Here is a 23,879-nt window from a genome sequence, read left to right as displayed (position 1 = left end):
GCTGATTATAAAATTGTATTTATTATTATTACATTTTGTGCAGCCTATGTTTTTACTACTGCTGATTATAAAATTGTATTTATTATTATTATGATTATTATGATGATTATTATTATTATTATTATTACAATAACGTGACACAAAGAAAACACACCTTCTCACCATGACGTCACACGTACTTTCGGAGCCATCTCAAATGGCGCCACCAGTAGAGAAATCCTCCATGACGTTTGACCAAAACAGAGCGAGTAAGAAAAACTCGTCTCCGTAACTGTAGTTTGAACGTGTGAAGTTTCCGTTGAAAAGAAGATGTGTCAGGATAGGAAGTTAATTCCTTGGAAGCGAAACGGACCGCTCACTGTAATGTACATTTTAATAAGTAAGTTGATGATGCAATTGTGGCTAGCTAGCAGGCTAACCATTTTGTTTATCTAAAACTCAATTAAAAATGTTTTATGGACCTGTAACTTAAGAAAACGCCTTCCACAAACCTACTAGAAGAGGTTTGGGTTGGTTCCAAGGCAGTCTTGAAATCTCTGCAACCATTTACAACTTGGACTCCATTTATCCTACTCATGCACAGGTTACAATGAATTGATTTTTATTTCTGTATTTTATCTTTAAAGGAAAAAGTGGTATATCTGGCAGTGCAACGTGAAACACAACAGGCTTTTGTCATCAGTTTCTGTTAAGGTAAGCAGCTAATAGTAAATGGTCTTATATGTTACTGCTTCTTTCTTCTTTTCTTTTTTAACCAAGAGTTTTTAGTCTACTTTTATGCTATGAATGCATGTTTCCATAGCTTTGGTAACATTGTGAATTGACAAAAAACAAACAAACAAACGAAACGATAAATTAGCCAATGATGCCTTGTATGGTATGTTTTATTTATTTATTTATTGTTAGATTGAATGCCAGAAACCAGTGGGGTTTTTTTAAGTTGGCACAATCAGCATTTTTTTTTTTAAATATCTTGCTTTTCTGAATCTGTTTTGTTGTTGTTAATTATTGCATTCCATGTTACTGCTTGCTGTCCCTTTAGCTTGATAAAACCACAAGATTTCACTCGATCAAGATTTAGATCTTTTGCTTCTCTATTTACATCTCTTATAATTCACATAGGTTGACAAAAGTAACAAGCCTATTTTGACAAAGTAAGTAGTAGTAGTAATAGTACAGATATATGTTTACAAATGTAGGGAGTCAAGTAAAACATCATTGGAAACATAGATAAGTTAAGTACAGATATCAGAAAAAAACTATCTTCTGGTACGGTAATGAAGTACTGTATTTGTAATTTAACGTTTTACCACCATTGCGATCAGGGACCATTTAGTGCATAGAGGGTTCGCTAATATAATGCAACAATTTGACTAATGTTTATTATGATTTATATGTTGTATTAAATGTTTTTTGGGGGGGGGGGGGTGTCATATTAGTAACCAGTCCAGAGTGTACTCAGCCTCTTGCACAATATAATATGAAATGTGTTATAGAAATGCATTGGTGGATTTTGGTGGTTAGTCAGATCAAATTCTGTCAGCGATTGCCCAGAAACAGCCGATTCATCCTCCCTTATACTGTACTTGATGCTGAAGCTTCAGCTGAAGAGCTGAAGCAGTAGTCCCAAAATGCATTCCTATTTCAAAGCTGTGACATGCTAGCATCAGACAGATTATGTATATATATATTATCCACAATAATTTTGTGTAATTCAATGTTTAGTATTTTTTTGAATGAAATTATGTTTGACTTTTTAATGAAAAAAAAGGTATCCATAAATCTCACAAAAGTAGTTTATTGTGCCTCTTACTGTTTATATGGCTTTTCTTTGTATAACAAGAGTTGACATAAACAATGGGTACACAACACATTGGCCATGTTGAAAAAGTAGAATGATGAAAATAGCATCATCTCAAGTGTTCTGCCTGCATCAACATTACGTTAACATGGTAACAGCCCAGCAGAGAGTCAACACACAAAGACACTTTAGTGTGTGACAGCACCGTAACAGCGGACATCCTATGGCTGAAAACACGCTCACGCACAGTTAGCCCAAAGTCATTCATGACCCCCCTACATTTTGAGTGAATTGAAATTAAATTTTTATTTGGTGAATGGTGAAGACATTTTCATGATTTTTTTTTTTTTTTACATTTTCAATATATTCATAACCCTAATCTTAAGATAAATGTGTGGAAACAATACTTTACAGCACCTTTCTAAATGATCCAGATAACTGCTAGCATAATCTACAACTATTCTAAACAGTGATTCTCAGCAGAGCTTCAGCCAGTGGTATGCAAAGCCTACTACCAATATCTATATTGGCTAAGTTTGTCTCCTTTGGGTATCCGTAGCAGAAAGATGGCGGCGAAACATGTCAGCCTTCTGTAAGGTGGGGCACGACCCATGTAATATAATTAATTATTATATTTAAAAAATGTATGTTGTGATAGTAGTAGCTATTTTTTCATACTATTGAACTTAATAGTAGCTTTTTAAAATGAACATTGAAAAAAAAAATGCTACACGTCCTTTTAAGTTCAAAAGATTTTCAAACATTTATGAGGATAAAGTTTAATTGTAATTTTATGTGCAATGCATTTTTATTGAATAATTATTAAAACAGTTTTGTTTAGTTTTTTACGATGTTTGAGCGCAATCTTCCAAGTTCTTACTGTTAATAATGTTACATTGGCTGATGGCAATTGAGTTATTGGGTTAAAAATTTGAGAATCACTGATCCAGTGGGATGCATGAGAAGAAAACGGATGTGAATATTTGGAAGTTTAAAAAACAATTTCACTACTTTCAAAGATAAATGCATTTAAAAATTCACATAAACTCAAAATGCAGCTTACGTACGAATCATTTTGGGCTTAACTGTACACACGCACGCATGCACACGCCCACACACACAACTGAAAATGAGGAGACCCGCCCACATTCACGTTATGGGTCCTCTCGTCTCATCGTCGCTACAGTTCATATTGCTTGAAAGAGAAGAAGAAAAGTAAAATTCTGTATATCAGCTGCTTTTCCCACCACTAATTGCCAAATGAGACATTTTGGCAATATAGAAATATAGAAATGATTCATAAAAACACATACTCCTACACATTTAAAGAGAAGTGAGGATATACACAAGAAATGATATCATGATGGCTTTTTGGGATGAGAAGGCAGCGTGTTGCATGGATGCCGGCCTGAGCGGAGGTGACGATGCCCATGGGCACGCCGGCATCCACGCTACCTGCTCAGACTTCTATGTCTCCTTCTATGTACACGCAAAAGGGGTTGAGCTGATCAAAACGGCGTCAAGAATACACATAAATATTGCCTGTTCCTAGTGCTTGCAAGCAGCTAGTGTTTGGTCCTCACCGAAAAGCCCTGAGTCTTATTCCAAAATATCTTCCGTAAGAATTTTCCTGCTTTCCACTTGCATATGTGTGTTCGATTGCTGCGCTCATGTATTTTTTTTTTGTTTGTTTGTTTGTTTATTTCTCCCTCCATGTCTACTGACATCATTGGAAAGAATCCGAGGTTGATTGTATTGCCGGTTGAACATGCCAATGCGTTAGTCTTGTACAAAAGTGCTACATGTACGATCAGGTGTAAATCTGTAACAGCTGAAAGAGGAGCGTGTGTACGAATTGTGGACCTGCCAGTAGTCAAACTCCCCCCCACCCCTCAAAATTTGAACTTTCCCTAACTTTGGCACAACATTGAATTCAAAAGTGGCAGCCTGAAAGAGCCAAGCAAAACAAATCGCCGCCAATTTGTCAAACAACAGAGTCGTGATTATTCACTGCAACGTGACAACAGTTCTCACGGTTTGATTATCACTGTCGGCCACAGTGAGTCCCTCTTCCCCTTTCCTGCTCTGTTAAAAAAAAAAACACCAAAAAAAGCCTGTTGAACTGTTACGGAAGACCCAGACTGCATTTTGCTTTCCCTCTGAATATCCTCTCAGGAAAGCTCTTGAAAAATAATAAACAAGGAGTGTTTATATATATATATATATATATATATATATATATATATATATATATATATATATATATATATATATATATATAAAACAAATAAAGACATAACTATAAAGGTAAATATATATATATATATATGGACTTTCATAAATTGAGAAAGAAAAACAATAGTCAAGCAATAACCACAAAAACAAAGGTTAACATAATGTGATTTGGTTTTGCCTTGTACTCGCGTTTGTTTTGAGAAATGTGCTTTGTCCTCTAAAGATTGGAACAACAATAGTTGAGACATGAGAGCTTCGCTTCGTTTTGTCATGTAACATCCCCCTTGGCCTTGACAGGAGTTTGCACGTGTGTGTGTGTGTGTGTATGAGTGTGTGTGTGTTTTACTGTCATCTCTCCTTTGCTTGATGTGTCTGGAGTTCATTTGTCATGGAGCATGTGGGCCACAGTTTAATGCTTCTGAACTCATAAGGCTCCACTGTGGAGGACATCAGGATGTGGGGGAGGGGGGCGAAGGTGGGTGAGAAGGCCAGCTTTTTATTGAGGTGGGAGATGGAGTGAGGTGATCTGTGTGTGTTTGTGTGTATGTGTGTGTGTGTATGTCATCAATCAGTGCATGTGTATGAAATGGGCTGTTCACTGAGCCTTCCCTACAAGGCCTTTCCTGGTGCCGTCTAAATCGATGGCATCCAGAACCCCCCACTGCTCCCCGTCGCTGTCCGAGCCCCTGTCTCTCTCTTCATCGCCCACGTCGTCATCGTCGTCGTCCTCCTCTTCCTCCTCCGGCGACGGCTCGCTGCCGTTCTCCGTAGCCCAGCTGTCATCCTCGTCCTCGGCCTCCTGCTTCACAAGGGTGGGGGGCAGAGGTGGCTGCGGGGGCGGCGGCGGGCTGTCGTTGCGCTCCGTTTGGTCCTCGAAAGCCTCCGGGTTCTCCAGCATCTCCCTGATCAGAGGAGGCATCGGGCCTGGGATTTCCATCTTCAGAGTGATGGCTCTCTCCGCACCTAAAAAAATATGGTGGTGTCATGTCAGTGCATATCATGATTTAACATGGGTCAGCTTTATTATGCGATATAGTTCAGTTCATCTTTGATACGATAAACCTTGATCTCGCTTCTGTTACTCGTTGATGTACAACTGTTTTTATAAATAAAGTAGCTAGCTAGCTATTTGTAATAGTGGTTAGCCTAGGCCTTCCTTTGTGCAGTTGGCATGTTGTGGATTCTCTCCAGGTAGACTAGCTTCCTCCCACATTCCCAAAACATTTATTGACAATCTGAATTGTCCAAATGTGTGAATGTGAGTGTTGAATGTATGTTTGTTTATTTGTGTCCTGTGATTGGCTGGTGACCTGTCCAGGGTGTAACTGTACTCTTGGCCAAAGTCAGCTGGGATTTGCTCCAGCTCACCTGTGACCCTAATGAGGATAAACTGTTTTTTTAAAAAAAAAAAAGGATCACGGATGGATTTTTAATGAGTTTGGAGAATCTCACTGTCTTCTGATTGTTCATCCATTGTTGTAGCAGTTGTTTCATAGAAGGAATGTAGGTCAATTTCCCATAGCTGACGACATGTTGCCTCTTATTTAGGCTGTAAGCTAGTAAAAGCTAGATAAACAGCATCTCTGTTGGTTGCAGCCAAGCCAAGTAAAGTGGGGCACTCCCTTTTGTCTCAGTTAATCAATTCCAGACAATAAATGCATTCCAAACAATCAATTGATTATTATCCCTTGGTGTGTGAGAGAGAGAGAGAGAGAGAGAGAGAGAGAGAGAGAGAGAGAGAGAGAGAGAGAGAGAGAGAGAGAGAGAGAGAGAGAGAGAGAGAGAGAGAGAGAGAGAGAGAGAGAGAGAGAGAGAGAGAGAGAGAGAGAGAGAGAGAGAGAGAGAGAGAGAGAGAGAGAGAGAGAGAGAGAGAGAGAGAGAGAGAGAGAGAGAAGTCCTCCACTATTGAACAAGGATGCAACAGTAAGCAAAGGACAACGATGGAGGACATACTGTAGAAGCCATTATTATTATGGCTGCTGTTCATCAGGTTGACCTCTAGGTGTCGCTTTTGTCGCATCAACAGTTTTGAGATGCTTGAGGTGAAATGTGTTCATTGTATTGGTGATTGTTTTATTATGAAGACTGGTTTCAGGCTCTTGAATGAGATAAGCAGTAAACAATACATAATTGTCAAAGTTGAATCTTTTTCACTAGACAAGAGCCACCCTTCGGGAAACATATTTCTTTGTTTTGCTATTGTCATCTCGATAGAAGAATATGTATCTGATCAAATACAAGCTGCCTTTACCCTTGGTGCTGATGCCCCTGAGGTCCGTAATCTTCATGAGCATGCGGGGGAACATGTGGGGCTTGTTGGGGCGACGGCGGCGGGCGTAAATCTTTAAAGCCTCAAGCAAAGGCTCTTGCAGCTTATCTACTTTCTGGGGCTCCTCCAGATCCATACGATCTGATGAAGAATGTAGAGAGCACTCCTTAAAAGTATGTACTTTACCATACAGGTCGTCAATAATAAGATGCGCACAAATCCCCTTGCTCAGACAGTGCCAATGACAAATCAGGTTGCAGTACCTCCACAAATGAGGCAGATGGCGCTGAGGAGGCCGGTTTCAGTGTCATCCATCTCCAAAGGTAAAAGCTGGCCAGCAAAGGCGAACACCAAGTCGGTCAACGGTCCAAAACCAGCGTTGTGCATCTGAGTTCGGTTTAGAGTCAGGCCATCAGAGAAGGTCATCGTGTCCTGGTCTGGTGTGTAGCGTGTGCAGATCCTCAGCATCTGTGGAGGGGTGGGTAGGGGTAGCACTTGTTACTTACTGTAATTATTAATTGACTTAAAGTTCAACAAAATATTGTCAGAAGAAAAAAGTGACGCCTTATTTGTGTCAATTTAGTCTCATAACCAATACACATCAAGGTCAATATAGAACAGGCAAGTCCTCTTGAATTACCTAAGATGTCCACCAGGTGCCAGTATTTTTTGTCAAATCATTTCTAAGGCAAGATGGGGGGGGGGACTCACCAGAATGTCCAGGCAGGCAGACTTAAGAAGGGTGATCTGGTCAGCGATGGTGAGGGTGGTGAAACCAGGCAGCCGTTTGGCGAATTCCACAATTTTGATGATGCATTTTGTGGAGAGCTCACTGAACTTGTCCCATAGACCCAGATCAAGCTGGACACGGTGGTCTGAGCTGGAGTTCTGAACACACACACAAAGCACAGACGAATGAGCGTCCTGCCTGCGGAGGCGGTGGGCAACCCTGTTTGCATCGAGCGTGTTTCCGAGCCCTCACAGCCCATTTACATTTTACATCCATCAACGAGGCGAAATCTATTTACATGTTGCATCAATCATTGGAGGAGGCCTCACAGATGGCTAAATGGGGAACTGAATTAGTTAAGCCACCACAACGTTGGGAAAGCTACGGTGAATTTATGGATTTAAATGCAACTTAGGAACTGTTGATAACGCTCGAAAAAGAAAAAAGAAAAAAAGAAGGTCAGGGGTACATCAGCGTGTGCGTGCGTGCGTGCGTGCGTGCGTGCGTGCGTGCGTGCGTGCGTGCGTGCGTGCGTGCGTGCGTGCGTGCGTGCGACTTACGGTGGTGTATTTGCCCAGTTGGCCCAGTGACGGGAAGGTTTCTTGATGAGCTTTGCTGACTTTATTGACCAACTCCTCAAGCTCTCCGCTGAGCTCATAGCTCTCTGGGAGCACCACCTCCTCCTTCACATCCTTCTTCTTCTTGTTTCTGTCATTGCGTACCGCTAAATGGAGGGGAGGGGCGGTGTAGAAAAGAAAACAATTTTCCTCGTGAAAGCAGCAAAGAGTTCTCTTGTGATCACATGTGACAAGACTCATGCTTTGTGTTGTTTTTACCAGCATCACGACTCACTAACAACTGAGGTTGCCCTTAACAGTATTAACATATTTCCTTTAGCACTGCTTGGTCGTTGACTATCTCCATTTTATCGCCACTCTCTTCCTTGTCCATCTCTCTATCAATTTGATAGGCCAGTCTACTCTCTCTCTCCTCTCCCTCCTCCCATTCTTTCCTTCCTCTCAGGATATCCAGTAATAGCAGAGGCACAATGTGATCCCGGTCTTAACGTACATCCCACGCAAAACATTACACCCACGTGCGTGTCCCAGGGGTTGTGCGCGGGGCGACAAACTGCTATTTGCACCCAGACGTCCACCCCGACTTCTGAAAAGGGCATCAGACCGATACCACTGTTACATTAAATTCCCACCAAAAATGACAGATAATATGAAAGAAATACCTATATATTCCAATAAAAAAAAATGAAATTAATGGCAATTTTCTGTTCCTCTAATTTTTAATTTCTAGTTCTTGATCTTCAATTTAAGTATTTTGAACAGAGACTAAAACTCAAGGAGTAGTATGTTTTATTTTACACTTTTGTTTCAATCCTAAATTCAGAGTGAGTTGTTTGTGTTTTCTTTTGGACTTAAATTTTCTATTGCAGAGTAATTATGTTCTCCCTTTTGTCATGACTAACAAAATATATTTATTTAAATGATCTGTCATGGGTTTAATAGAAATGTTATGTATCAAATTTAGTAGTAGCATTGGCATCAGTGAGTACTCATACTGGTACTGGTCTGAAAAAAAATGTTATGAAACATCCCTAATAAAAAAACAACTGCAATATTGCAGGGCATGGACGGTGAAACTATGAAACAATGAGATAAAATTTGTCGCTATTCTTTTGTTTGTCATGCTGTTTTTGTTGGTAAAGCAAACTGTAGAATGGGGAGCTGAACTGTACCACCCGTTGGCTTAAATCAGTCATCTTGTGCATGAAAATATAATGAAATGTAGTCAAATGCCCATCCCTCTTTCAGAGTCAAATCATCAACTCCTGATGTGTTTGTGACTTAGTATATGAACTGGAATTGTAGCACTCACCTTCCTTGGACATGCCGACCTCAAAGCACTTCTGCAGCCTGCAATACTGGCAGCGGTTGCGTGTGACCTTGTTAATCTGACAGTTCTTGTCTCGGTGGCAGGTGTACACCATGTTCTTCTGGATACTGCGACGGAAGAAACCCTAAAGCATTGGGAGGGGCCGAGACAAAAGGGGAGATGACAAGAGAGATGTTCTCCATTATAGTCAAGCCATCAAATTATGTGACATTTTAATTGCAAGCCACCCTCTATTTTTAAACTTTGCAGTTCTACGCCCTGTCTTTCTTTGCAATTTCATTTCCTCAGGTAATAGAAGCCTGAGCAATTTTCCAAATGCTAGAGAGCAGAGTAGTGTTACTACAGGGGGATCTTCTCACCTTGCAACCCTCACAGGAGCTGACCCCATAGTGATACCCTGAGGACTTGTCCTGGCACACAAAGCAGGGCTTGTAGATACGAGGTGGGGGAGGTGGAGATGGAGAACTGGGTACCATCTCCTCTGAGCTGGTGCTCTGGGTCTCCACCGCTACAGAAGAGGGGTGGGGGGAGGAAGAAAAAGAGCAGAACACATGAGCATGTGATATGTCACAAACCATTGTCCTGCGGCGGTGATGTGCTCGTTGGGGTACATGAAGCATGATGACTGTTTAGAATTGCTTTCAAGGATGAAATGACAGCCAGTGGCATTTCTCTTCTCTGTGATTGATTTGTTTTGATTTGTGAACCCAGCAACAGATGTTGAGTCGTAGATATAATGGATGGATGCATGGATGGATTATTTTTACCTCCACCCAGTGGTTATGTAGAAAATCTATACTGTCAATATTTGTAATGATAATGAATTATATTTTAATGAACCCATATTGGTTTGCAATGTGTATGCAATGTGAGAAACGTTAATGCCAAACTTACTCACATCCCAAACTGATCTAGATTGTCTATTTAATAGCAATTTAAGTATAACATGAAACGTCCCGTTAATGTGTCAATAATAAAGATTTCACCCTAAAGATATGAAGATACAGATATGATTTCAAAAATTAAAGAAGGACATGTATACACTTCTCAACTCAAAGAAACAAAATGAATGTTGTATAATATATCCCAAATTAACTTTGTAAGAAGCTTATTTTAAAGTCCCTCTGTGAAACATACAAAAGTTGTATTCTTACATACAAATATTGGACAGTACACAGAGATGAATAAAATATGAACTACAGTACCGGACTTAATTTCGGAAGCCAATTACAATCCTGAGTAATTGTGAGGACAATATGACTGCTTGACATTTGAGTCAGAACAGTTTTTCTGTTTTGCCGTTGATTGACAGATCATCAGATAAGGCCAGGTGACAGAATGAGTCAAAACTGGCTGCTCATCATTCCACAGACTGACATTTGCTCATGAGTACATCTAACACACACACACACACACACACACAGCTGGCAGTGTATATTGTATGTGCTAAAAGTGACACCAGCACCACAATTGTGACATCAGTAATGTGACCTCAAGTCATACGCTGTATTTGTTACGCTAGATTAAACTTGAGTATTTTATACCAATGGGTCTGATACGGGCCAAATATACATGGATCTTAAGTTCCTCTGCAACATGTGCTGACGCACATACAGCACTAGGCCCTCTTCACACATGCAACTCTTTCAACTTTCCCCATTAGTCACCCTTAAACTTCAACCCCCCCTTCAACTTGGTATCCCGCCACCCCCTGACACACAAACCCTATTTTTCTCTTGTTTCCTGGCCCTAAATTCCTCGGTGCAGCCCTGCCAGGTTTTAATAGAGGCCTCGGCTCGTAAGGCGGCCTATAAAGGCGGTCCCATAGCCTGGCTGGAGGCCCCGGCCAGGCTGGCCTTCACTTTATTGGGACTCGGTCACCTTGGGCAGCTATTCACTCACACCAGCTGTAGCTCCCCACCCGTAAAAAAAGCCAATAATAAAATGAAAACAGGGAGGCTCTAAAATTCGTACTTTTACTACACCCACCTCCCCCCAGTACCCTCAATGGACAGCTCAGAGGGCTAGCCTAAACTTAACCTACAACCCCCCCTACTCCCACCCCCTTGTTCCCCCTCTCTCACACCCAAGTCTGCAGCGAAAACCACCAGCTTGGATTTTTACAAGGGAGAGAAGACTTCAAAAAGAAGAAAGAGGGACATAAATGGAGGAATTTGATTGGGAAGAGAAAAAGGGGGAGGGGGCAGGGGAGAGAGGTCACAGTGAAGGAAAGTCTTGTTCAAGACCAAACTGACCAATAGCACCACTTGTATGGTGGCCAACGACGAGCTCATTGATGACTCGAACAGAAATATGTCAGACATTTTTCATCTCGTCGGCTGCAGCTCAAACATCTGTTATTCATATAATTGGACTGTTCCAATTGAACTTTTAGGAATCCGCTTGTAATTTTGTTCCTCAAAGCATTACGTTGCTGGAGGTCAAAAATATTTTCCATTGTTTTACACAGCAAGCTCAAAGCCAAATGTTGAAAACTTTGGTGGCAGTCCTCATCATCTTGGCGGGAGTGTCAGAAAAAAGCGGGGGTCGAGGAGAGAGCAGCAACCCTCTGAACGTGCCATGAACCTCTGTGTTTATGCAATAATAACAGCAGCAAATGAGGCTTCTGCATGAGTGCTGACAAGCGTGTAGAAAAAGGACCAGCCATATGTGCTGTAACGCATATCATCAACATCATCAAAAGCCAGCCAAAGAGAGACCATCTTGGAGAGCGCTTTTTGGATGGTGGACACTTGGGCCCAACCGATAATGGATATTTTTAGGCTGATGCTGATTTTTGACAGAAAAAAAATATATATACCGATTGCTGTTTAAATCGGCTAATTAAAATATATAAATATAATTTATATAATAATTAGAATAATAAATTGAATTTTGAATCGCTACTGCCACCTGTGACCGAAAAATGAAACTGCATTTTCTCTACTTTACGTACACAATGCACATACGACATCACATCAGCTGTCATGGGGCGGGAAATTCCAACTTGAATTCAGTCAAATAAAATGGTTATTGTAAGGATATTTGGGGGCAAATTGTTACAAAATGCAGCTTTAAACAACATTTTATGAATCTCTTCTCATATGTGTTTTTGTATAACCATTATTTGTGTCATATTTAACAAATTGATCTTTGATTTGTTGCACTATTTTTAGTATTTTAAACAAACCGTGACTTTAGGTTTTGTGTCAACAAAAAATAAAAAGACTGGAAAAAAAACTTGCATGGCTTACCCAAGCCTTGCTTTTAAGACTTAATATTTTTGTTTTGAAGGACAAGTAAATAGAATGACCTTACCGACAAATTTCATGATATATTCAGTATTTAGTGATAAAAGGTTATGTATATTAAACAATGAGACCAGTGTCACTTGTGTACAACTGTTGTTAAGTGGTTAGAGTACATAAAGGTAAAAATAAGTGGCAAACAAACAAGGGCCATAATCGTCCAATCTAATCAACTGGGGGATTAATTGGCCGGGTGCGAAGGCAACAAGTTTGAAGGTGGCTTCTCAGGAGTTCACAACTCTTGGACTTCTGACTTCTGACCTCATTCAGTTTGCGCTGGTCAATTCACCCACAACCACTTGGCGCCACAGTAAGAGGACCCATTCAGGCAGCTGCTATGAGCCCCTTTCGCCGGTCTCCTCAACTCAGCTCATCACTGTTTAGAAAACAAAGCCCTGTGAAATGAGAGGCCCTTCTTATCAGCGCTCCGATGCCTAGGGCACCATTTGCATGACAATCCGCCTGCAGAAGCCTGTGAGCCGATGATGGACGGATGAGATGAGAGGATGAGAGGATAGGTGGGTGGCTTCTGTTGTTTAGGAAAGGGATGGGAGGCAAAAAAAAAGAGGGCCAGTTGACTTATCAGTAGCCACTGTTGGTTTTCTGCCAGGTATCAACTTGCTAATCCTTTCTCTCATTGCGGCCCAACTGCAGTGACCAGGCTTAATGCATACACGCACAACCTGATACTATCAGTGGCTACAAACACCAGGAACAAACTAACAAACAAGCAATCCACCTGGACTACATTGCACTTAAGTACTTGACACTGGGTGGGAATGAGTGGAATCATTAGCCTCATTATACGGAAATATGAACTGACAGAAATAGCATTTTAGTTGGAGGTGACCTCACAAAGGTCAATTATTTTAAATTCTGGGTCGTGTCAGTCGATCTACTTTAGGTTGGACGTATATAATAGCAGAGGGAAAAGGGCAGCGTTCAGGAAGAGGAGCGTGTGGAGTTTCTGGTAACACTGAAGGCGCCTGTTGTTCACTAACTGGAACTGGGAGTGTTTCTTAAGTATGCGAGCAAAAGCGTGACTATGCGGCTCGTGCTTGGTGTTGCAACAGCCTGCTTTTAACTGTGTAGCATATGACAGTCTGGCAGCGTAACAAGTACTCTTTCACAATAGGCCTGTAGATCTTGTCTATGTGACTCGTCAGTGGGAGTGAATCTTTGATGGGATGCTGCTACGTAAGTGCAACGCTGGCATACCTGGCTGAACAGCGTGAGAACAATGTTCCATATCGTGTGTGAGTGATTGGCACGCACGGTCCTGTTTGAAGGTGTTCCTGCTCTCGTGGGTTTATGTGCACAAGGCACGCTCACAGCCGCCTCCACGTTTGATTTGTAAAAGACAGACTGTTCCTAACATTGTACCAGTGCGCTCCACTGTTCCCCATTAAAATATTCTGTGTGTGAGGGCCTCATTATGTTCATGTTTTTGCTGTTCGTGTGACGGCGAGCGTGGGCATGTGGGGCCTTTGTCTCCATCTTTACCTTCATTAAACAGGCTGCAAAGCTTGCGTGTTCCTGACGCAATTTGCTGAGCGCTAAAATATTGTGCGAGGCTTGGCGGCGACGCGTGAGAGAGGGGCACAAAGTAGGGCTCTCTGTTCAAAGAGGGGTGTTTTACTGGGCAGGCAGAAGGGGCAGAAGGGGAGCAGATTGAGCGGGAGGAGGATAAACAGTGGGTTGGAGGACTTGCTGGCACCTTTGTGGGTGTTCTTGGCTCTCTACCTCAGTACACACCGAGTGGCACAGCAGCAGATCTGCACCAAGAGCTGGGACTTAAAAAAAAAAATTTAAAAAAGAGGAAAAGAAAGTACCACACCCTTGTCGTAGTGCCACTTTCCTCTTTGTCTTTCAACCCACGTCTTCCTGCCATCCCTCTGAGGCCTCTGCTGCAAGGTCCAGCATACAACACACTCATTTCCTTCCCCTTTTTTTGGAACCAGTTTTTTCCTGAGGATCTCCGTCACTGCTTTTGTGGCTGTGTCTATGTCCCGCTTACATTTCCCACCGCTCACATCATTCCACTGTTTCGCTCAAGGTCTGTTGCACACAGTTGAGTCACCTGCAAGCTTTCATGTAAGAAGTCTATCAAGAGTCCATTGTGTGACTTACACAAGGCTTAGGTCCTGGACAAGAGCACACACAATGCAACCTGCCCACAATAGGATAAGAAATGGTTTGTATACTATAGTGTTGCAGTCAAAAGCCAGGAGAGAGGAATTTGTGTGTTGACAAGGAGGAGGTAATACTTTCATTAAAGGTGCTGAGCAGTAGACAAGGTTGTCAACAGCTGTCGTAAACCTCATTACCTGCGACACACCCTAAACTCCGCCTAGCTGATTTGTGAAATCAGTCAAATAGATCCATGGACAAAAGTATGAGGCAACTTGGTGTTCTCTAAGCTGGCCAGTAGTTGTAGGAAAAAACACACGCAGACACATCCATCCAGGAATTGACACCAGTCTGTTAGAATCAGCAGAAAGTCAAGAAACGAGAGAGACAGGCATGTGAACGGATGATGCAAACATATAATCTGAGAACAGATTTTGTAAAACGTTTTAGTGTTTGCTCACAGGTGCCGTAGTGGCTGCAGAGGAAATCTTGGACTTTTGTGTACAACATGGCGTACAAACACACACACACACACGCTGCCCTGATAAAAGTGCACAAAGGCATAGCAAGAAAGGCAGCATGTCGAATAAGACGATCTCCTCAGGGCACATTTCGTTAGCCTAATAGCATAGTTGCTAAAGTCGTATTTGAACATTTTCGAAAACTTTTTTTAAAATTTATTGCTGATATTGTAAGAATAAGTTTAAAAAAAACATGGGTAATTATGCTGACGCAAACAATAAAAAAAAAAAAAGTGGCATTATCCTTGCAGTCAGCTCACACTCTCAAAAGACACTTTCTTCTTTACAACACCTCATAAAAGAGCCTTTTGATATTTTCTTGATGGAGTCAGCCAAGCCGACATTTGGCAACAAGCCTCCCCTTTTCCTGCAACACACAACCCTGTCAAACACACACGCACGTTGGCTTCAAACGCCAAACGGTCTGTCCCCAATGAACCCAGTAAAAAGGTTTCCTTCAAATGTCCTTGAGCAAGGAGACATCTTTAAAAAAGAGTTAGGGAGGGACAATATGGAGCATATGTAATTAAAATCAAAAGGATTTTAGACACTGGATTTTCATGGCAAACGCGGGCAAAAGAAAACAGTCAAGTGCAGTTGTGTGGAAAATATGTGGCCTCCCATCCCTGTGGTGAGCTCCAGCTGATTGTTCATCTGCCCACCAGAAGAGAATGGAGCACAGCTTTAGTTCACTGACTGGAGAGTGAACCCAAACCTGGCAATATGGCTTAGCCTTGGGCCATTGATCATGTCAAGAACACAGGAACAAGCGACGGGCAGGCAAGGAAGCCGGCAGCAAGCGGAGGAAGCAGGCGGGCGAGACAAGGAGAGAAGAGAGTCATCGAGGGAAGCCCACAGCCTTTGATCCTCTGGTTGTTTCTCGTCCTTACAGACTTCCTCTCACCATCTGTAGCCCTGGCTCTCACCTGTCTGTCTCTGGCAAGGTCTCCAGTACTCATTCAATGGCTATTGCTTCCTCTCCACAACAATAGAAACCTACAAAAGTAGAAGTACCACGGCCGTGGCTGCAGCCTTGCTCTGTCAGAGGAAGTGAGGGGAGAGGAGGTTAATGTAAACAACAACAGTAGTACTCACTCCCACCCATTAGGGAAGCGCTGTAGACCAAAATGAGCAAATGAAAGCCTTAAATGGGACCAGACTAGAACAGAGCTCATTCCCAATGTGATTGGACTTGTATACGGTTTTACAAAAATAAAGCGATCAAAAAACTGGACAAAAGCTCTGAGAAACTTGTTGTAATGTATGAATCAATCAGAAGCTGGGCTTAGTACACTAAAACATTTAGGAAAATTCTGTACTACATTTTCAGTTTCGCCATGACTATGCCCAAATGCAGCAAGCGCACAAAACTGAGTTACAAAGAATCTGAGAGTTTTGACCTCAAACCCATCACCGTGCTGAACTAACAACAGAGATTAGGAGTCTGACACTCCCCTTGTCCAATATAAGTGACATCTGACTTCACAAAAATCTTGTGGAAAGTCTTCCTGGAAAGCCAAAGTTTTTTTGACTGCCAAACTCTTTCCCTATCTACTTCCTGTGTCACAATATATTTCCCAGTAGTGTGCAACTACCAATCTAGCTTCAAGTATAATAACGTGAAAAGCAACAATTTAATCAAGCCAAGCTGAGGAGGAAGAATGGCAAACGAGAGAGCGCCCAACAACTGTGGCTTTCCGGTGCTTAAATGATTTGCCATCCGTGTCACTGTGGGGACTTCTGAAACTAAAACAACGGGCACAAACCAACCTCAAACTTGCTCATGGGCGTATGACTACAGTAATGTGTGAGTTATTCTGAGAAGTTGTTTTCTGGCAACAGATTGCCTAGCTGTGGCTTAGAAGCAACAACCTTCAATGTAATTTTTAGAGGGGCTCATGGTGGAACATTTTGCAATGTGAGAATATGTCGCAAAGAAAAGTAAATTTTTAGTCTGTTCTCTGTTTATAAGGAGAATAGCTGAATCCACGTCACTCCCGTGTGTGATGCTAGTGCAAGAGCAACATCCAAGAATAAAAAAAAAAAGCACTATATACACACTCTGAGAAACTTGCCCATGAGAGTGTACCTTGCAGTCATTGAGCATTCTTGAAGAAAGCATAAATCATCCCCAGCAGCGCCTCACTGCTTTGCTGGATGACTTCCTGTCTGTCAATATAGCAGGCTTCTTCTCCCAGTGTTTTTTGGCATACATGCTCAAACTTTGGAGCTAGAGTTGACACGTCCTGGCCTACAGACAGCAGGACTACAGTGACGATAAAGCATCTAGAGAGCACCTACCTGCTTCTGAATGTGCCATGTGTGCATAGTGAGAATGTGCTTTTTGTGGAAGATATGTACCCAGTTTCCACTGACACCTGGTTAATGTCAGAATCTGCCGAGAGATTAGGAAAGATGTTGGGCAGTGGCTGCAGGGGTAGCCTGATTAAATGAGTTTATAATGCATTCACAAAATGTGCAAAAGAGACCAGCATTGGGAAAGCTGCAGTGAAATGAAAGGAAATATAATCGCTGTGGCAGGGAAAACCTTATATCCAAAGTAAATAAATACAAATCTGACTATAACAGAACCCGAGACTAAAATAAACATGGACATTTCCACATCTGTGCACAAGCTATTTGCAGAGTTCACAGTGAGGCAAAAAAATGTGTGGTCCTGGTTCGAAGATATGACAGTAGGTTAGGGAGAAATCTGATGACTGAGCAGCTGTAAGATGTGAACATGTTCTCTAGTTTCCTGCTTTGAGCAGAACACACACAAAGGCTTATTTATCCTTAGGGTGCCCATTCACATTCGTAGCATTAAAAAAATTAAGCTCAGTGTACATTAGCAGCCTGCACACCTTCGCCCTCACTTACAGGTAAACAAATACCCCAAAAAATAGGACTTGTGACAGTTGCAGAATCCGTCTTCTACCACGTCGTCTACCAATTCCTTCATCACCATTCGCCCATAAGCCCCGACAATAGTTGTACAACATCAGCCGCCCACCATTCCCTGCCAAAAAACTGCTGCACAAACACAGGCCATTCACACAGGGAGAACAGTGAAGCTCGTCTGGCTTCGGAGGCCCGTCTTGGCCTCGGCTTCTCATAACAGTCAGCCCCTAGCAACGCTGGAGCCAAGCTGTCAGTCAATAACATGGTGATAACAGGGCTGCTCTCTTCACACATGGCTCCGAGGTGATACACGCATGCTCCTATATACACTGTACACACATCTATCTCAAAATGTTGCGGGCTTGCCGTTGTATACACACAAATGTGCACACGCACACACACACACAAAGACTGCCAATTGCCCACACCTAAAAGCGAGGGATTCTGTTCTCAGTAAACAGCAACAATAGCAGCAGCCAGATATGAAGTATGCAAACTATTGTGAAAAGTCCACATTTTGCACTATGCTGATATGCGAGGCTGTTGGCTTGGATTGCTGAGTTTCATGTTTTGTTAGCTTTGCTCAGATTTTTTCAACTTGCTTGTAGGCAAGCACTCGGTGTGAAATACTGCAAAGAGATTTTAATAAGATGGACGGGAAGGTTCTGTGATTCAGTGTTACGTGACATATTCAGTCTGTGCATGGTTGATGAGTTTTATTTACAGCCGTGTGACTGACGCCGCTGAGGAGGGCTATAAACTGCCATTAGGGCCGCAACAGATTCCAACACGGGGTTGTGGAATCCAGCCTGGCACATTGACTGTCTCTGGATTGGACGCAGCAGTGTAGGTGCCCAAACAGGCACATAAACACTGCAGTCATTGACATATAGGAGATTGCATATAGAATCCAACCACGCAAGCCTGGTATCGCCGCCTGCCATTTGTCTATAAGCAGAATAGCGCATGAAAAAGCTTGTGGAGAAAGCAACTGGAAAGACTAAATGTGTTTATTTATAGGCAGTGTTGTTTATTTGTCAGTTGGTGGGATACCGCAACACAAGCATGTCTACTGAAAAACGCTTCTTGTGAGCACTCACTGACCGCAACATTAGGTACCCTGACACAGTGGACAACATATTAGAAAACTTCCATTCTCCACCCCTGCAAATGGATGACATGGTTTGTTATTAGATTATGCAGGTGTGCTTAAAGCGGAAGTCAACCATAAGCATTTCTTGACAATAATATGTTACATGTGACCTCTCTCGTCCAAACATGACATTCTGATTAATATTACATTTGTGGAATATGAGTTATGTAGCAAAATCCAGCCGTTTTTATCCATCTCAGGGGGCAGCCATTTTGCCACTTGCTGTCGAGTGAAAATGACATCACAGCTGCTCACAGCGAGGTCTCAGGTAACAACCAATCACAGCGCAGTTTTCGAAAATAGGTGAACTGTGATTGGCCATTGCCTGAGCCCTGAGCAACTGAGATCTCATCTTCAGTCGACAGCAAGTGGCAAAATGGCTGCCCTCTGAGATGGATAAAAATGTCTGGATTTTGCTACTGTACATAACTCATATTTCACAAATGTAATATTAACCAGAATACCGTATTTAGACAAGTGGGGCTGTATAGAACATATTATTATCAATAATTTTTTGAGGGGGTTGACTTCCCCTTTAATTAATGATGTATCTATTGTGATGTAAGACATTTAACTATGCAATTGTGGGTATAATATCCCCATGCTCAGTCTGTTTGATAAGAAATACTATTTACTTACACAGCAAAAAGCAGTATGCAAAATAAGATTTGTGCTGGCGCCAACCCAATGGCGTGTTATGCTGAGTGTCAAATTACAGAATAATTAAGGATCGGGGGCTTGGAACATGTCACTCTAAACAACACTGAAGTTGTGGGAATGCTCTGGTTTACATAGCTTGTGTGCTTTGTTGGAGCATAATAGTTTACTGAAACAAGTAAGAGTCCGCCCCACTCTCATATCCATTGCAACCCAATGACCTTGGAGTAGCTGACTACTTAACCCTTTTAACTTTAGCACATTCATTTGACATTATCTTGAAAGGATCAACAGGGTTTATGTATATAGCAGCACGGACAAGTCCTCATTAGAAGCGCAAGCTTTGTAGCACAAGTCTCCTGCATGCTCTCCCCCGTGCATACACCCCCACCCAGCAACACCGCCACGAGAAAGATAGCACTATCTATCCTTCGTCCGGGCCCCCCAGGCATTCTAATCTTTTAATTGAATCTTTTGTAATTATAATGAAATAACTGTGGACTTCCATCAGGGGGGAAATGATCTGGGCCAGAATGTAGCAGTGGTCAGAGGTACAGTAGCTCTTATTTTTCTTGCCATTTCTGTTCAAATTTACAGGCATTCCAATCAGCTTGTGTTTGAACGGCGCATTAAGGGAAAACAAAGAAGTGTGTTCTCACACAGTTGACGGATCTGTTAGCATCTCATTAGTTTCTTCAGAGTATCACTTGCAAGCATCATGCTTGAGATCCAAATAAATGTGAGGATCCAGGGGTATGTTTTGGTGGAAGAGAATCACATCCCCTTGTTGTGACCCTGGAGAACTGCGAAACGTAATTGCCTCATTCTTCTAAGCAAATGAACATTGACAGAGAGGCGATTGGTCTGCTCGGGCTCCCTCAAATGGCTTCCCTGGCAGTTGACTAATTCAGTTCTCATTGACGTATGACTAAATCAGTGTCCATTATCTTTACGTGTAAGGCAGCTCAGATGTAGTAGCAGCCCCATGGCATAAGGCACTTAAGGGCATTACACAAGTCAAGCTGGTTGAAAGGGTCCCCTTTTCAGCACGCTCACAAGGCTGCCACACATGGAGCAGAACTGACATTGGCCAGGCCGCAGCCCCTGACTAACCTCTGACATTGAGGTCTCTCTCTGGTGAACAAAAAACAGGAAAACTGACCACACACTTTTAAATCCTCCGATTGTTCCGAGGCTGACAGCCAACAGTAGTGACACTTATCACCTCCAGAGATTTACCACCAACACAATAGCATGCACTCATTTTGTTGCCAGATTTAGGGAGGATACATTTTTTTTATGGCACTTTGTGTCCCCTCAAATAGAATACATTTTCAAATTGAACTGTACTTTATTCCAATTACTTAAACAAAATGACACCAATGTTTGACTACTAATTAATTCTGCAACTCTTTACAAACCATGCGGTTATTTTGGTGTGTGCTACCATGAAGCAGGCAGGTTTTTGTGCAGGGCAGCTGGACCGTCTAATGAGATATCAGCCTCAAACATCAATTCATCAACCTCATTGATGAGGACAATGAGGAGCAACTGCTTCGGTAAAGAGAGGCATTATGGCTCCTCGTGTAGGGATAGGGTAGCCTTGTTTACAAAGGTTATTGGTCTTGAAACAGTACACCACAGCAGCCTCCACTTTGCTCTGCTCTGCTAGACTCCACTCCCTTCCCCTCGGGCCACTTTCTCAGGACTTTTTTTTTTCCCCCCTCTCTTTGATTTTCTGGAACAAAGCACGAATGAAAAAATTTACTTCTGGAATCCAGAGGTCTAATATTTGAGTGTGTGCATATGTGTGAATGGGTAAAGGGGGAGGGGTCATAGATGCCTGATTGATTAAATAAACAAATCTCATCTTGTTATCATCAGGACTCCCCTCACTAAGCAGAGCAGGCCGTGCTGGCTGGAGTCCCCCCTGGCCTCTGACTTCACTGACAGGGCATCTGTCTTCATTAAAGCTGAGCCAGTGTGCATGACAGCCACTGAAACGCTGGTGTCTTCACGATTAATGAAGACAGATGACTCAACAGCACCCCCCCAACCCAACAACCCCAGGCAGTGAAAAGGAACAAAAAGCAGGAGAGTGGACAAACAGAAATAAATGAAAAATGATCAGAGGCCAATTCTGTTTACCCAACTGTCCCGTCTCTAAGATTTGTTTCCACTGTCGCGTCTCGCTTTTTGCTTGCTTCACACTTCTTCCACCATATCATGCAGATAGAGATGCTCACTCCGTTTCAAATCTGGCATGTTCTCTCACACAGCACCAGTGGCCCCCTGGAAGTGCATAGAAATGGGCCACAGTTTTGTCTGTCCACAGCTGGGCCAGTTGTTGAAATTGGAGGGGCGAGATGAGACGATTGAGAGAAGAAGGAAAAAAAATCTTCCAGTGCGCATTCCGCATTTCTGATTTATTCATCCATTTGCCCGTTAAATAATTCATCTACTTATTAATTCATGGCTTCATGTTAGACTCTAGAGGAATATCATTATCCATCTAGTATCCAAAAGCGTAAACAAACCTTCGACCTTTCGACGCTGCGGCAGCCTACGTTCAACTTTTATCATCTGTTATATTGAGCAGGCTTCATTTGTCATTAACATTTCATGAGAACCACACCAGAACCCTTCTTTCTGGTGTCGAGCCCACATGACGAAATGTGGATTAAGGCCAGGCAAGCACGCAAAGACACTCACTCTCACACACATACACACACACACACACACTGAGCATATCATATCATAGCACAGAGTTTCTCTCAGATGGCTGAGCAGCTCAAACCAGCTGTGGGCTGAGGGGTGTGGGAAGAGGAGGAGAGGAGACTGTCTGTCCCAGTCTCTTCCTGTGCTGCTCGCTAGCCCCTGACAGCAGCCCCCTTGGCCGAGCCCTGAGGGGTAAACAAGCCAGCTCTGAAAGAGAGCGAACTAGGGAGTGTGTGTGTGTTTGAGAGAAAGCGTGAGAGAGAGAGGAACGGTTGTGTCATGTGAGAAAGCCAGACAGGATGCCACTTACACTGAACGCTGGCACTGCCTGTCCAAGCGAAGGGGTCCAGCCCCGCGAAGAAGGGGCTCGCCTTCCGCAGCATGCATGTGCCACGGCTGGTGACATCATAGAGCTGGCGGGGGCCCATTCCCAACGCCTCCATGCAGTCGAACATGGCACCCCCCACCCCTCAGGAAAAATCTCTTTACAAGCCCTCAGTCTCGTCTGCACTGCTCACGTCAGCGGGTGCAACAAACTGCAGCAACAGCTCATGGAAATGCCGCCGTTCCGTTCTTGCCTTGAGTTCCACTCTTCCCCTCTCAGCTGGAATGCAGATCTAGTTCCTGCCTGACCGAGCGACGCTGGGCTGGGCTGGGCTGAGCTGAGCGTGACTCTCGTGTCTCCCCCTGCCTGTCCTGCCTGAGCTGCTCCCCGTCTGCTGTAACAGACCTAAATAACAGCCTCTCGCAGCCCTCCCTGAGACCCAGACACTGCGGAGTGAACCAACTGCCTCTGCGTGACGCTCACAGAGAGGGGAGGAGAGAGAGCTAGAATGTCAGAGAGGGAGGGGAGAGCTGGAGAGGAGGATCAGCAGAGCCTGCACAAGAGGAAGAGATGATCTGGTTAAATGGACAAAACTTTATTCCCATTCTTTCTTTCTTTTTTGCCGTTTTGCCTAACCACTTTTGTGTTACGTATTTCAAACCCCAAACACAAACAAACATAGCCCACCCCCTCCTCCTTCATTCAAACCTGGTCCCTGTCCTGTCTTGATCGCACCTCCCCCAGTTGGCCCTGCAGTAAACATGAGCCCCCTCCACTCCCTCCTCTGAGCCCCCGTCTCTAATCATAACCATATTAAACTCTAGCCACTAGCCTGGTGTGTACGTGAGTGTGTGAGAAAGAGAAAGACAGAGTAAAGTGGGGAAGGGGGGGTGCATTGTGCTGAGGTTGAACCCAGAAACCAGATGCCAGGGCAAGTCCCTCCCTCCTCGTAGTTTTCCGAGAGAACAGAGGATGGGTAGCTCTCTGGAAGTGTTTTAACAGTGATGAATGAGAGTTGCCTTGCTCAATCCCTGCAGTGCATTTACACAGACAAATAGCGCTGATACACAAACACACCATGTGCTGGACACACTTCTCACAGGTTCACTTAACCCCGCTCCTAGATGCACACGTGATGGATTCCTTCAGGTGAACTGATTTTTGAGAAGCCCGTTTTTCCACTCGAGGCATTATTGCACATTCAGTCTCTACTCATTTTCCCC

General features: G+C 43.1%; 1 protein-coding gene and 1 long non-coding RNA gene across 5 annotated transcripts in view; one reads left to right on the top strand and one right to left on the bottom strand.

Annotated features, from left to right (window-relative positions):
- The first annotated feature begins 203 nt into the window (after positions 1 to 203).
- LOC144056341 (uncharacterized) overlaps positions 204 to 23,879 on the top strand; it is a 51,250-nt gene continuing 27,574 nt past the window's right edge. The window contains exons 1-2 of the long non-coding RNA XR_013295036.1: positions 204 to 379; positions 627 to 693. This is a non-coding gene — a long non-coding RNA (uncharacterized LOC144056341). The remainder of the gene's footprint in view (positions 380 to 626; positions 694 to 23,879) is intronic.
- Positions 1,783 to 23,879, bottom strand: part of rarga (retinoic acid receptor gamma a) — a 50,824-nt gene continuing 28,727 nt past the window's right edge. For 3 of the 4 annotated variants that reach the window (XM_077573051.1, XM_077573062.1, XM_077573072.1), the window contains 7 exons: positions 9,303 to 9,451; positions 8,926 to 9,067; positions 7,596 to 7,759; positions 7,017 to 7,193; positions 6,569 to 6,773; positions 6,288 to 6,446; positions 1,783 to 4,999 (listed from right to left, as the gene is read on the bottom strand). In XM_077573051.1, the coding sequence (XP_077429177.1) occupies positions 4,632 to 4,999; positions 6,288 to 6,446; positions 6,569 to 6,773; positions 7,017 to 7,193; positions 7,596 to 7,759; positions 8,926 to 9,067; positions 9,303 to 9,451 (1,364 nt within the window). In that variant the 3' untranslated portion in view covers positions 1,783 to 4,631. Of the gene's footprint in view, positions 5,000 to 6,287; positions 6,447 to 6,568; positions 6,774 to 7,016; positions 7,194 to 7,595; positions 7,760 to 8,925; positions 9,068 to 9,302; positions 9,452 to 22,641; positions 23,150 to 23,879 lie in introns of those variants that run through there. The other variant, XM_077573080.1, reaches the window with a different exon arrangement.

Source organism: Vanacampus margaritifer, chromosome 1 (genome assembly GCF_051991255.1).
Source record: "Vanacampus margaritifer isolate UIUO_Vmar chromosome 1, RoL_Vmar_1.0, whole genome shotgun sequence".
Lineage (NCBI taxonomy): Eukaryota > Metazoa > Chordata > Actinopteri > Syngnathiformes > Syngnathidae > Vanacampus > Vanacampus margaritifer.
Note: the sequence above shows the minus strand (reverse complement) of the source record. Positions and strands in the feature narration are given on the sequence as shown.